At 41.2% G+C, this 14,507-nt stretch overlaps 1 protein-coding gene across 1 annotated transcript in view; it reads right to left on the bottom strand.

Annotated features, from left to right (window-relative positions):
* CAND1 (cullin associated and neddylation dissociated 1) overlaps positions 1-7,722 on the bottom strand; it is a 45,718-nt gene extending 37,996 nt beyond the window's left edge. Inside the window, exon 1 of the mRNA XM_049883807.1 lies at positions 7,247-7,722. Coding sequence (XP_049739764.1) covers positions 7,247-7,314 — 68 coding nt within the window. The 5' untranslated portion in view covers positions 7,315-7,722. The remainder of the gene's footprint in view (positions 1-7,246) is intronic.
* Between the last annotated feature and the right edge of the window lie 6,785 nt (positions 7,723-14,507).

The following is a 14,507-nucleotide window of genomic DNA, read 5'->3' as shown; positions in this document are numbered from 1 at the left end:
CTCCAACCTTTAGGTTAGCAACGAATCATAAACAGCTTGCGCCACCCAGGTTCCTTTTTAACACTGACAAAAAACCAGAGTGATCAACTAATTTCAATTTTAAAAGATTAAACAGGATGAAATTAAGGTAAACAGAGTCACAGATTTTTTTCCCCCAAATCTCACCGATTCCTAATTTTAAAAGAAATTTCTCAGAATATGAGACAATCATGTTCAAATAAAGTTCTAAAACATGTTTAAAGGCTAAATGAGTTTTTCCCATAATTCTGGGCTCCCTTCACCTATGGAAATAATCCAACTGCATGAAGGACAATTACTTTTGCCTTTTTCTTTTATTTGAACTATGAATCAAATCAAAATTGAGTAAAAATCTACTATTTCGGGTTTTTTAAATTTTATGTTGTATACAAAAATGTCAAAATTCATGTTTAAATCAATTAAAAAACAACTATTGGATATAAAATGCTAAACAGTTACGCAGTCTTGTGATGCGGGCAATAAACTGTGGTAAGGAATGGTAGAACAACTTAATAATTTAGCAGTTCATCACATATAAAGTAATTTTAAGGACAATTCCAGTAAGTAGTCTGTTCATACAGTGCTGATCTGAAAAAGCTTTAAACTACACACACACTCAATTCCGTAAAACTGCTTATAGAGAAAAGCTTATACTTGAACTGAGGTAATAATGCAAGATAAATAAGCATGTACTTTTAAAAATGGACATCATGTTGTTGTTGGGTGCCATCAAGTTGATTCCGACTCAGAGCGGCCCACAGGGTTTTCCTGGGTGTAATCTTTACGGAAACATACCGCCAGGTCTTTCTCCCATAGAGCCCCTGATGGGCTCAAACCGCCAATCTTTTGGTTAGCAGCCAAGTGCTTAAGCCACTGCACAACCAGGGCTCCTTAAAATGGACATAGTTCTCCCAATTGAAAGTTCCTCCCCCATTTGTAATATGATGACCCTACATTACATAATTTAAATCACACATTAATTTTCAGGAATGTATTCTGGAAAGTGAAGTAAACTGCACAGCACCGCATTACTGTGGGCACATCTACACACATAGCACTGAAAATATCGTAACCATTTCACTTAGATAAAATCCACTGACTAAACATAATACTGGAACTATATGACCTCTGTAAATCCCTGCAATGCTAGCCATCTGCTTCCACAGAAAAGAAAAAATACTGACCATCAATTTAGGTTAAAAAGTAGATACATAATCCCAATGTAAAAAGTTGCTGTTTTATGGTTTTGAATGAGTTCTGTTGGTATAGATTCACTTCTTTACTCACGATTTATTTATTTACTGCCTATGACACTACAGACCCTAGCCAAAGAACTAAGGAGCGATAAAAACTGTATAGGCCTCAAAGAGCTTATATTCCAATAAAAAAGTCAACGATTAATGGCTAAGCATTAAAAAATAAAAAAGTTGAAATAAGCACCAGCAAAGTTAGCAATATTTAAGACCACAAAAACTAGTTCGAGGTATTATGAGGTTATACCAAGTGGTACTTTTCAATGGTGACCCTGAATCCAGAAAGTTCTGGAAATAATTCCTTCCTTCTATTCATCTGATATAAAAAGTTATACTATAAACCTCCTTATAGAAAGTTTTTCAACCACTTTGAAAGCAGATTCAAAAAGTCACCTTGTGAACATCCTTTCAGCATTTGTTTTAGGTATGGTGATAGGAGTAAGATTATAAACGTAGATGCAGTCCCTTAAATTTGTTGTTTAATGGGCAGGCAGACAGGTTAATGGACAAATTTCAGTCTTAAATATTTTTAAAACAACACTCAAGAGCATCTGGAAAAGATCACACCAAAGAACTGATTGTTAGGTTGGACCTTGAAGAATGAACAGGGATTTGCATTGGGAAAGGTGGTTTGGGATTTCACATGTTTTTGTTTTTTTTTGACGATGGCAGTGGCTGGGAGTGGGCGGCAGCACCTCAGAATAAAGGACTTAGGAGCAGTTCAGTGTGGCTGGAGTACAGGGAGGTAGAAAACAAACCTCACGAGAAGTTGGAAAGGAAGGCTAAGGTCAGGATGGGAAGGACCTTCTATAGTCATTCACTATGCACCTATCAGGTACTATGCTGCACATTGTGTATAAAAGCAGAAATGCGTCCCTCTCTCTCGGAGCTGACATTAGCCCCGTTGTTAGCTGCCATCAAGGTGGCCCAAGTCATGGTGACCTCATGTACGAAAAGCTGCCTTGTCCTGTGCCATCCCCATGACCGGCTGTAGATCAGACCACTGTCATCTACAGGATCTTCAGTCAGCACTTTTCCATCACTCATTTTAGTGGAAAATATTTGAATTTTCTTTCTCTGACAGGTTTCCACCTAACACGTGTCCCAAATTTTGCAAGTTTTACTGTATATTTTTTCCTTAACTCTGGAACTGAAGTCCAATTCAATTAATGCCAACATCTATTGAGAATCCACATGGCCAAGGCACTAAATACAATGAATTAAGTTCAGTAAGAAAGACCCTCCAGTCAAGGAGTTCCCTGCACAATCCCCCCAGCTCTGATCAAGATTATCTCCTTAACTGCCCGGCAACTACATGTTGCCCTGAGTCATTTTCCATTTGACAACAGTGCCTTCACCACCCAAGAAATATGCAGATTAACTGAGGGCAAGTATTAGATCTTGAACTTTTTTTGCAGTCCCCCTCAGGCAATTAGTGAAAGTATCCTTTAGCACAAAATATTTGCTAACCCTAACTTTAGAGGGAACTGAAATTTAAGGCCTGACTCTTAATGTCCCCTAGTCAATACCTTGGAGAAGCAACACAGCATAGTAGTTAAAAGTTCATGCTCTGGAATAAAGACGTGGAAAACCCAGATCTACTATGGGGCAGTTCTACTCTGTCCTATAGGGTCGCTATGAGTCGGAATCGACTCACAGCACTGGGTTTTTGGGTTATTTAAATCTAAACTGATCTTGGTCAAGTACTTAATCTCTCTGAATCTCAGTTTCCTAAAATGTAATAAGGATTTCTGATACTCACTAGACTTGTAAGGATAAATAAAATCAAGTGTATAAAGCCCATAAACCTGTTGAAACCAAACTCATTGCTGTCAAGTCAATTCCAACTAATAGTGACCCTATAGGACACAGCAGAGCTGCCCCATAGGGTTTCCGTGGCTGTAATCTTTATAAAACAAACTGCCCCATCTTTCTCCCATGGAGGGTTCGAACCATCAACGTTTCAGTTAGCAACTGAGCACTTAACCGCTGCCACCAGGGCTCCCATAAAGCCCACGGCAGGCATTTATACTGACTATTATGTAGAGTGTTAGTGAAAAGGATGAAAACCTTCAACGAGATGGACTGACACAGTGGCTGCACCAATGGGCTCAAGCATAACAACAACTGTGAGGATGGCACAGGACTGGGCAGTGTCTCGCTCTATTGTACACAGGGTGGCTATGAGTCGAAACCAACTCGATGGCACCTAACAACAACATTATGTAGAAAAATAGAAGAATAATAAATATTTTCTTTAACTCTTGACTTCTTGAAATATTTTTAAATTCAGTTGGTGGTAAAGCACGTGAAAATAACAGTAGAATGTTATTAGTTGCCTCAACACACTAAGTGTTCAATACTTATAAATGGACCATTTAACATGGTTTATCCACATTAAAGATTTCACTCTAGTATCTACAGAATCATCTCCTACTGAAAATATCACTTTATTTTTAGGCACTATCCTAGACACTCAGATACACAAATGATCCCTCCCTCTTTCAAAAAGTTGCTAGTCTTGACATTTTTCATCCTAATGTATCTTCATTTCTCCTAAACTCTAATATGCCACTTTGGGAGAATACAGAAGATTAAAACACAAAATAAACGAGACATTACCCAAACCCAAACCCAGTGCCGTTGAGTTGATTCCGACTCATAGCAACCCTGTAGGACAGAGCAGAACTGCCCCAGAGAGTTTCCACGGACTGCCTGGCGGATTCAAACTGCCGACCCTTTGGTTAGTAGCCATAGCGCTTAACCACTACGCCACCAGGGTTTCCAAACGAGATATTAGGTAACCTTTTTAAATAAACTGACTCTATGATTTAAGTCCCACAAAAGGATCCCTTTAAAAAAAAAAAGCTAAAATTTAAAAAATTTTGAACCTTTCACCTATTTCTTTACCTTCTCTGCATTAATGGACTATGTAATTATCTTGAAATTTTAGGGAAATAAGATCTTTTGTACAAGTCTCTAAGAAGTAAAAACATAATCCTGAAACAAGTAACTTGCCCACGATTTCAGATAATTCACAACAAAGAATCATGCATGACTAAAACCCAGATCTCGTGATTAGTAGGTCTAATTCTCTTTGGATTCTACCACAGGGAGAACACAAATGTTTTCCTTTGGGCAGCATTTTTTCCCTTCCCCGTAGTACAGGTAGAGTGCTTTGCACATGTTAACCAGCTGCTGTGGAGTCACTTCTGATTTCTGGTGACCCCAAGTTGGCCGAGTTGAGCTGTACTCTATAGAGCTTTCAGTAGCTGATTTTTCAGAAGCAGATCACCAGGACTTTCTTGCCAGGCATTTCTGGGTGGATTCAAGTCTCCAACCTTTTGGTTAGCACAATGCACAAGCACAATGCACCTGTCAGGTACTCCATAATGTTAATCACCCCTCATCATCAAGATTTCAGACATAAAGTATTTTAACACTCACAGGGGACAAAATCATGTTACTGGCACCTAAATAATTAAAACTTAAAAAGATGTATTTAATAAATATCTGTGCTGAAAATATATGGAAAAATCTTCAATATACTTGACTTCAAATGCACACCATTTCGACTAATCCTTTTTTTTTTTTTTTAATCCTTAAATGTCTATAATTTAAAAAACACTGCACTTTAGTCCGAAGACCTGGCTGTTAAGTGGATGGCTAGAGTGTACTACAAATATGTCTTTACAGTAACGTTTGTAAAAATACCTTAATGATGCGAAATTACTAGAGGCCTTTTACTGTTTCTATATATATTTTCTATAATATTCACCATTCTCAGAAATATCTGTATCAATATTATAACTCTGTGGGAATAACCAATCATCTAAGCAACGTTTTGATTCATTAAAACCCAAGTTGGTAGATAATCCTTATAAAGTTCAGCACTGACTACAGATAGCTTCAGAGCAATAGTATTTCTTACATCCGGTTTATAGAAAAAAACAAATGTGTGTTTTTCCTTTACTACAATAAGTTTAAAAATAAAGTTTATTTAAGGAAACTTCACAGTCAATCATCACATATGCAATATCGTCACATCCAGTGTTTCCTTTAGTCTTCCTAAACATATTACCTATACACTATTCTGAATATTTGAATAAAATTGTACCACTACAGTGGGTTTTTGGGTTGGGTCACTATAGGGAAAGGGCTACCTTTACGCTGAAATTGAACACAATCAGAATGGAATTTAGCACTTATATCAAAAGCTAATTGCTATCGAGTCAATTCTGACTCATAGATACAGGACGAACCAAACAGACAGAAAGAAAAATCACACCACACACCTTATGCAGGTTAAAGTTATGTATATTCAAATATTTATATCAAATCTCAATGTAAGCAAGCAAAGCTCCAAAGAGAATCAAACAGCATTTTAATACTTTTTTTTCTTTCATTTCTCCCAATTAATCTTGGCCCTAGAACTACACAAATCTGAAATTCTAAAATATGCAAAATAAACATGTCACTTCCAAAGTCCCAACACTGAAATCTTTAGTATTTCCAAACTGGGTTTTAAAAGTTTCAAATACAATACTTAAAAACTCCTTAGATAGCAAAACTTTTTTTTAAAAAATCTTATTTGGTTTTGAAGTCACAGAACCAAACTCTACTGGCAGTTTTAATACACCACTATATGGCACAGAACCCGGCAGTGTTTTGTTCTGTCGTGCATAAGGTCGCTATGAGTCCGAACCGACTGGCTGGTACCTAACAACGACAACAATATGTTAATTTAATTAGGAAAACAACCATTAACTTTACTAATGGCTCTCTATTAACAAACTGAGCAGTTTCTTCCTGGTCAATATGGTTTCACACGTTTCAGGTGTACAGTTGCCAGAAAAAAGTATGCTCTTCGGCCACAATTTTAATTGGAGACTTTGTTCGTGCTTTTAAAATGCACACGAATTATGACCACTACAAAACTTCGGAGAAGAAAACCTAAGTACAATGAAATGAAAAGCTTTTTTAGATTGAGAGCTTATCTGTGAGGAGATGGAAGGCAGACACTTAACAATAACTGTAGTGCAAGAAAGAAACCAAGGCAATTCGTGAAAACATAATTCTTCAATACTCATGTTATCAAGAATTTGGAACCGACAGTTCAAATCCCCCGGAACTTAACCTCTACGAAACAGCTTCATTAACCACCAGTCCCAGGTTAGAAAACCCCTTCTTTCAACAAGAATATTTGCTCGGTTGACTTTTCCGTTTCACGTTCAGCGATTCACTCCTCTGGCAGTGATTTTGGATACAAGGACTTGAGACTGAAAACCCGAGTTCCTGCTTGGCTTTAACCTGCCAAGCGAAACTGACAGAGATGCTGGCGGGAAAACCGTAGCAGCCAAGTTTCCTCCATCCTGGCTCCCCCTCCCCCTTCTTCCCACCTTCACCAGGAGAATAATACAAAGAAAAAGTCTATAACCCAACCCGCGAAAAGCTCCAAAAAAGTTAACAGTTTAAGCAGAAGCCAGCCAGGCCCTCTCACGCCCCCGCAGAAGGCGCCTGGTGGATCCCCGAGTGGGCAGCAGGTTCGGCCCCAGCTAGCAAAAGAGGCCTAGCGCCTCGGGCGGGCCGGCGGGTAGGCCCCGCTGTCCGGTCTCCAGGCCTAGAGCAACCCCCTTCCCCACAGTCGTAGGTGTTTTCGCCCTTCGCGCTACCTGGGTCGCGAGGATCACGTCCCGGACGCCGGGAATGTGGTGGGGGCGTTTGGGGACGCAGAAGGAAGGGCCCAAGGCCGGTGGCGGGCAACGGCCTAAAGAAAAGAATGGGAGGATCGGAAGGTGGGGAGGAAAAGGGGCCTGAGGGGATCAGGGAGCTGTGAGGTGGGCTGGAGACCTTGGGGAAGCAAGGAAACCAGTTACGGCCGAAGAGGTGGGGCAAGGCCAACGATGAGGGCCAGGGCCGCAGACGGGGGGGGGGGGGGGTCCAGATGCAGGTTTAGGGAAGGATCTCAGCCTCACCTGAAGTCCTTGTCGCTGGATGTCATTTTCTCCAGCAAATTGGAAATATGGTACGAGGCGCTCGCCATGTTGACGGCCACGATCCCGCCCGCTGGCGCTGCAGCTGCTGCCCGCCGCCGCTGCTGGGGCTCCTCTTCTCGCTTGCGGCGGCTCCCGCTTCCAGGATCGCAGCGCGACGCCGACGCTGACTAGGGAGGCGCCTCGACCGGCAGCCCCCTCCCCGGCGAGGCGAGGGCCCGTCCCGGGGGAAGCAAAGGCTACGGTGCCGGCCTAACGACGGCTCTGCTCGCGGGAGAACGAGCTCATGGGCTGCAGAGCAGTACAGCAGGGCCTCACCGATGAGCCAAGCACTTTCACTCTGGCCGGTCTCGCTCCCACTCCCTCCGCACTCGCTCCTTAGGGCAAGTGGCCAAAACCCGCCTCCTTCACTACGAGGGCGGGGGTGGCAGGCGCGGGACGCTACCGAGAGCCGGGGTCAAGGTTCACTAAGATCTCCCCACGCACGCTTTAGAGCTGCTAGTTAAAGAGCAATCCTGTTGGCTGATACCGATGTCAGTCTTCGCGTGAACGGCCTTTCAGGAGGCATGACAGCGACTAAAAGGAGCTGTTCTCGCGAGACTATAAGGCGACGGTTAAAGGACGGCAGGCGAATGGGACAAGAGGGCCGTAATCTGAAAATACTTGAGAATTTTTTCTATATAGCATTAAGAGAATAAGTTTACGATTTTTAATGACTGTAACGCCTGGGACTAATGCTAATTAAGGGGCTAGCCTAGGACCAACAGAAGAATTATTAGAGGAAGCTTTCCTTTCGAATCGGACGCCCGGCCTACATTGTCTTAACCACCGTGGTGTAGTGTTGCCACGTGAAAACCACAAATCCCAGAATTCAGTAGGAGAGGCACACTGGCTCAGGATGTGATTGGCTGCAGGAACTTGTAGCTTCCTTATTGGCTCCCATGGGAGAACTGAATGTTGGGATTTGCAGGCTAGGGAGGCAGTACCGCTGGATAAAACCTTAGGATTAGCGTGGGGTGTGTTTCTGCTGCGGATTGGGATTTCCTGTAGTGGACGTATTTGTTGTTAAGGGATGTTTGCAGAGCGAAACTGCTCCGGTTTGGGCAGGCGCATTACGGATCCATGGACTTCGGAGTTCTTGGCAGAGGCCTAGTAGCGACATCTAGTACTAATCCGAGTGTGACCGTAGCCTCATTCCTTCTCTCCGTAGAGCCACCTTTCTGAGGCAAGCAGGACCTTAGAAGACTGATGGGCTAACTACAAATAATTGTATTCGGAGCCTATTCAGAACAGCTAAAAGACCATCTTCTGTAGTCAATTTTTGTTGACTTCATAATCCTGCAGTTGTGTATTTTCTTGTTCATTCGGACAAACACAGTCATCAAGGTTAGATATGAAATCTTCTGTTTTACTATCCAAGTTTTTATCTGCTCAACATTTGGGATTTTTACATGAATTTTGTCAACTGGGCGTCAACACCTAAAAATTTGATGTGGGTCTGAGGTAGGTGGGATTAGAGCAAGCTGACAGACCTTTCTAAAAGAAAATAGCCCAGTGAAGAGGAAAAAAAAATCTCATTCAGCTACTCCTGTTAAAAACAAAACAAAAAATCCTTTCAATAGGCTTGTACTTCCATGTACGTCAAACCAGATAAAACCAACCTGACGTTTCTTTACTGTTCTTTGATGCTTTCACCAGATACTGAATGTCTTCTAAAAAGCCAAGCACTGAATCGACTCGAGGGCACTGGGTTTGTTATTAAAAAAAAAAAAAAAATTTTTTTTTTTTTTTTAACAATGTTAAAACAGATGAAGCATGATCTGGCATCATAGTACAATACCTAAATTTTCCCTCATTACTGTTATCTACTCCCGTGTACCGTTATACTTTAATATTATTTTCCTCCCCATTCATGCCATGTCTCTTTCCTTATTTCACCCAATTCGGCCATCATGAGGGCCTATTTCGTCAAATTTACGTAATCGCTGCAGCCACATTTCCCTTCAGCTCTGAACAGCCTTTCCACAATTTATAATATAAACTGCACACACAAACTACACACACACATCACATACACAACCTAGCAGGTCATTTTTTTCTTCTTGTGGACCCCATCGCTTGCAATGCCAGTTATCTGGTGGTAACCCTTTCCTATAGCCTGTATCCAATCAGACACCAAGACATGTTTGTCTTTTGTGTGTGTGTATAAATCCTTTCATTTATCAGTTTCCAGCTGAACTATAATATTTGGAGGTAGATAGCTTGAATATAAATCGTGTTTTTGCACCTTACTAGCCATCTTAGGCAATCCACTTTAATCACTGAGCCTCAGTTTCTTCATGGGTAAAACAATGACCATCAGAGGTCGTTTTGAGACTTCAATAAAATACTTCATATAAAGAGCTTAGCGAATTGCCTGGAACATAAAAATGAAACTTATAACTAATATTTCTTGCACACTTACAAAGGTCCAGGAAAGTGTCTAATGAAAGTTAGCTATTATATTCTCTCAGCCTTTTATTTGTCCTTATTTCCAAACCAGGAAACCCGGGTGGCATAGTGGTTAAGTGCTGTGGCTGCTAACCAAAGGGTCAGCAGTTCAAATCCACCAGGTGCTCCTTGGAAACTCTGTGGGGCAGTTCTACTCTGTCCTATAGGGTCACTATGAGTCGGAATCAACTCGACAGCCCTGGGTTTGGTTTTTTTATTTCCAAACCATTCTACGCAGCGAGTATAAACCAAAACCAAAAACCAAACCCATCAATTCGACTCGAAGACAATATAGAGTTGTCTAAAACATTGTTTTTATAGTACCTGCTTAAAACGGTCATCGACTCTCTACTACAGAATAAAGGCAAAATGTTTTGGCAATCAGTGATTTCCTTCATCTGACCCTAACCTTTTGACATTTCTTCCACTGTTCTAATACAGGAATTGCTCCCACTAATGTATTTTTGAATCCCTCAAAGACCCAACTCCAAGTCTTTGTACATAATAATAATAATTGTTTATGGACCAGCAGTGTATTAACTCATTTAATCCTCATAAAAGCCCATGAGATTGGTATTACCCACGCTTTAAGTACGAGAGATACAAAGATATTCAGTAACTTGCTAAAAGTCACCAACAAGGTGCAGTCAGGATTCAAACCCAGGCAGTTTGCTTCAGAGCCCATACTCCAAACCACTAGACTAGAATGTTTCTCCTGGTCTGGAGTCTTGAGTCTAGAATCCCCCTTTCTAGGGTCTTGAACTAATGATAGTGTTTGTATGTTAGCCTCCAACTAGAGTATAAGTTCAGTAAGAGCATGTACCATCTTTAAAACACTGCTGCTTCATTCAAGTACTTTGTTGTTAGCTACCAACTCTGACTCATGGTGACCTTATATGAATCACAGCTAAATGTTGCCAGGTCCTACATCATCCTCACAATCATCAGCATATTTGAATCAATCATTGTGGCTATTGTGCCAATTCATCTCAGTGAGGGACTCTCATGCCCTTATTGGCCCTCTACTTTACCAAACATGATGACTTCCTCTAACAATCAATCCCTCTTGATGTTGTGTCCAAAGTAAGGGAGTCAGACAATGTTCAGTTGTGATCCATAAGGTTTTCATTGGCTAATTTTCAGAGGTAGATCACCAAGTCTTTCTCCTTAGTCTTTCTTACTGTGGGAGCTCCGCTGACATCTGTTCACCATGGGTGACTATGCTGGTATTTGAAATAGCAACATGCAAGCCACCACAGTACAACAAAGTGATGGATAGGTGGTGTTTTAAGTACTTAACCAGGGCCAAATTCACAATAAGGAGCCTGGGGGCACAACTGTTAAGCACTTGGCTGCTAACTGAAAACTCGGCAGTTGTAACCCGCCAGCTGTTCCTTGTGAGAAAGATGCGGCGGTCTGCTCCCATAAGGGTTACAGTCTTGGAAACCCTACGAGGCAGTTCCACTCTGCCCTTTAGGGTCAATATGAGTCAGAATTGACTCGCTAGCACACATCAACAACAACAAATTCATGATAAGCACTCAATAGAACTTAATTTCATTTTGTATTCTCAACTACTTGGAGATTTAGTTTGTGTATTTTAGCATATTACCAAACACAGAGGAAAAAAGCTTTTGTTTAAGTATGTTTTAATGCTGAATTAATTTTAGCTGCAAAGGGAAATTAGTCCAGATAAGGATAACCTCAAAGAGTTCTCCTCCCATTCAATGGCCACAATAGAGAGTTGAGGTTAGAAGTTTCAGAGGATCAGAAAAATGGAGTTCTCGAAGCTGTTGAGAGGCCTTTCCAATATTAACCAGTAGTACAACTGTACACACAGTAGTACAACCAGTAACACAACAAATGTTCACGAACATTTATGGAGTGCCTACACTGTGCCAAGAACTATACTGGGGATACAAAGATGAACAAAACATGTTCCTCAACCTTGTCATCATCATTCGTTAGCTGCCATCGACTCACTTCCAATTCAGAGTGGTCCTATGTACAATAGAACTTAACACTGCCTAGTCCCGCACCATCCTCACAATTGTTGTTATGTCTAAGCCACTGTGTCAATCCATCTCCTTGAGAGTCTTCCTCTTTTTCACTGACCTTCTACTTTACCACGCATGATGTCCTTCTCCAGGTATTGGTCCCTCCTGATAACATGTCCAAAGTATGTGAGGCGAAGTCTCACCATTGTTATTTCTCAGGAGCATTCTGGCTGTATTTCTCCCAAGGCAGATTTGTTTGTTCTTCTGGCATTCCTGGCATTCTTTGGTATATTCAATATTCTTCCCCAACACCGTAATTCAAGGCATCAATTCTTCTTCCATCTTGCTTATTCATTTCCACCTTTGACATGCATACGAAGCAATGGAAAACTCCATGGCTCGGGAAAGGCACACCTTAGCCCTTAAAGTGACATCTTTGCTTTTTAACACTGAAGAGGTCTATTGCAGCAAATTTGCCCAATGCAATACATCATTTAATTTCTTTTCTTTCTAATTATTATTATTTTTTTTTACTGTTGTAATTTAGATGAAGGTTTACAGAACAAACAAGCTTCTCATCCAAAGGTCAGTATATGTATTGTTTTCTGACATTGGTTACCAACCCCACAACATGTCCATATTCTCCCTTCTTGACACTGGGTTCCCTATTACCAGCTTTCCTGTCCTCTCCTGCCTTCTAGTCCTTGCCCCTGGGCTGGTGTACCCCTTTAGTCTCATTTTGTTTTACGGGCCTATCTGATCCTTGGCTGATGGGTGAACCTCAGGAGTGATGTCATTACTGAGCTAAAAGGGTGTCCGGGCTGTGGTCTCAGGGTTTCTCCAGTCTCTCTCAGGCCAGTAAGTCTGATCTTCTTTTGTGAGATAGGATTTTGTTCTACATATTTCCCCAGCTCTGTCTGGGACCCTCTATTGTGATCCCTGTCAGAGCAGTCTGTAGTGGTAGCCTGGCACGATCTAGTACATACTGGACTCAGGCTAGGGGAGTCTGTGGTAGTTCTGGTCAATTAGTCCTCTGGACTCATCTGTCTCTTGTGTCTTTAGTTTTCTTCATTCTCACTTGCTCCCGAAGGGGTGAGACCAGTGGAGTACCTTAGATGGCCACTCACAAGCTTTTAAGAACCCAGATGCTAGTCACCAATGCAGAATGTAGAATATTTTCTTTATAAACTATGTTCTGCCAATTGAGCTAGATGTTCCCAAGACCATGGTCCCTACAACTGTCAGCCCGGTAATTCAGTCCTTCAGGGAGTTTGGATGTGTCTACAGAGCTTCCACTGGAAACCCTGGTGGCATAGTGATTAAGAGCTACATCTGCTAACCAAAAGGTGAGCAGTTCAAATCAACCAGGCACTTCTTAAAAACTCTATGGGGCAGTTCTACTCTGTCCTATAGGGTCGCCATGAGTAGGAATCGACTCGACAGCAATGGGTTTGGTTTTGTGGTTTTGTGGAGCTTCCGTGACCTTGCCTTGGACAAGTTGTGCTGGCATCCTCAGTATTGTGTACTGTCTTACCCTTCACCAAATTTACCGCTTATCTATTGTCTAATGTTTTTCCATCCCCATTCCACCTCTCCCTTGTAACCATCAAAGGTTGTTTCTTTTTGTGTGTAAACCTTTTTGTGCGTTTTTTTAGTAGTGGTCTCATACAATATTTGTCCTTTTATGCTTGACTTATTTCATTCAGCATAGTGCCCTCCAGATTCATCCATGTTGTGAGATGCTTCACAGATTCATCATTGTTCTTTATCGTTGGGTAGTACTTCGATGTGTGTATGTACCAATAATTTCTTTATGCGTTCGTCTGTTAATGGGCATCTAGGTTTTTTCCATTTTTTGCTGTTATGAACAATGCTGCATGGGTGTGCACATGTCTATTCATGTGACGGCTCTTATTTCTCTAGGATATATTCCTAGGAGTGGAATTACTGGATCATATGATATTTCTATTTCTAGCTTTCTAAGGAAGTACCATATTGCGTTCCCACCAGCAGTCCCTGAAAGTTCCAAGCTGCCCACAGCCTCTTCAACATTGTCCTTTTCTGATTCATGCCAGTAATTTTGGGGTGAGATGGTGTCTCATTGTGGTTTTGATTTGCATTTTTGTAACGGCTAATGATCACGAGCATTTCCTCATGCGTTTATTAGCAGCTTGAATGTCTTCTTTGGTGAAATGTCTGCTCATTATCCTTTGCCTATTTTTTAATTCAATTATTTGTATTTTTGTTGTAGAGGTGTTGGATTTTCTTGTAGATTTTAGAGACTAGACCTTTGTTGGATTTGTCATAGCCAAAATTTTTTTCCCAGTCTGTAGGTTCTCTTCTTCTTATTTGGAGTCTTTGGATGAGCATAAGTATTTAATTTTTAGAAGACCCCAGTTATCTAGCTTATCTTCTGGAGTTTGTGTATCGTATAGTTATGGTTTGTATCCTGTTAATGCCCTGTATTAGGGCCTCTAGCGTTGATCCTGTTTTTTCTTCTATGATCCTTATTGTTTTTGGCTTTATATTTAGGTCTTTGGTCCATGTGAATTAATTATTGTGTATCATGTGAGATATGGCTCCTGTTTCATTTTTTTACAGATGGACATCCAGTTTTGCCAGCACTGGGTGTTAAAAAGACTACTTTTTCCCCATTTGATGGACTTTGGACTTTGTTGAAGACCTGGTAGCCATAGGTGGATGGATTTACATCTAAGTTCTCAATTCTGTTCCATTGGACAATGTATCTGTCATTG

The sequence above is a fragment of the Elephas maximus genome, chromosome 4 (genome assembly GCF_024166365.1).
Source record: "Elephas maximus indicus isolate mEleMax1 chromosome 4, mEleMax1 primary haplotype, whole genome shotgun sequence".
Classification (NCBI taxonomy): domain Eukaryota; kingdom Metazoa; phylum Chordata; class Mammalia; order Proboscidea; family Elephantidae; genus Elephas; species Elephas maximus.
The sequence above is the reverse complement of the archived record's forward strand: the minus strand, read 5'-3'. Positions and strand labels throughout refer to the sequence as shown.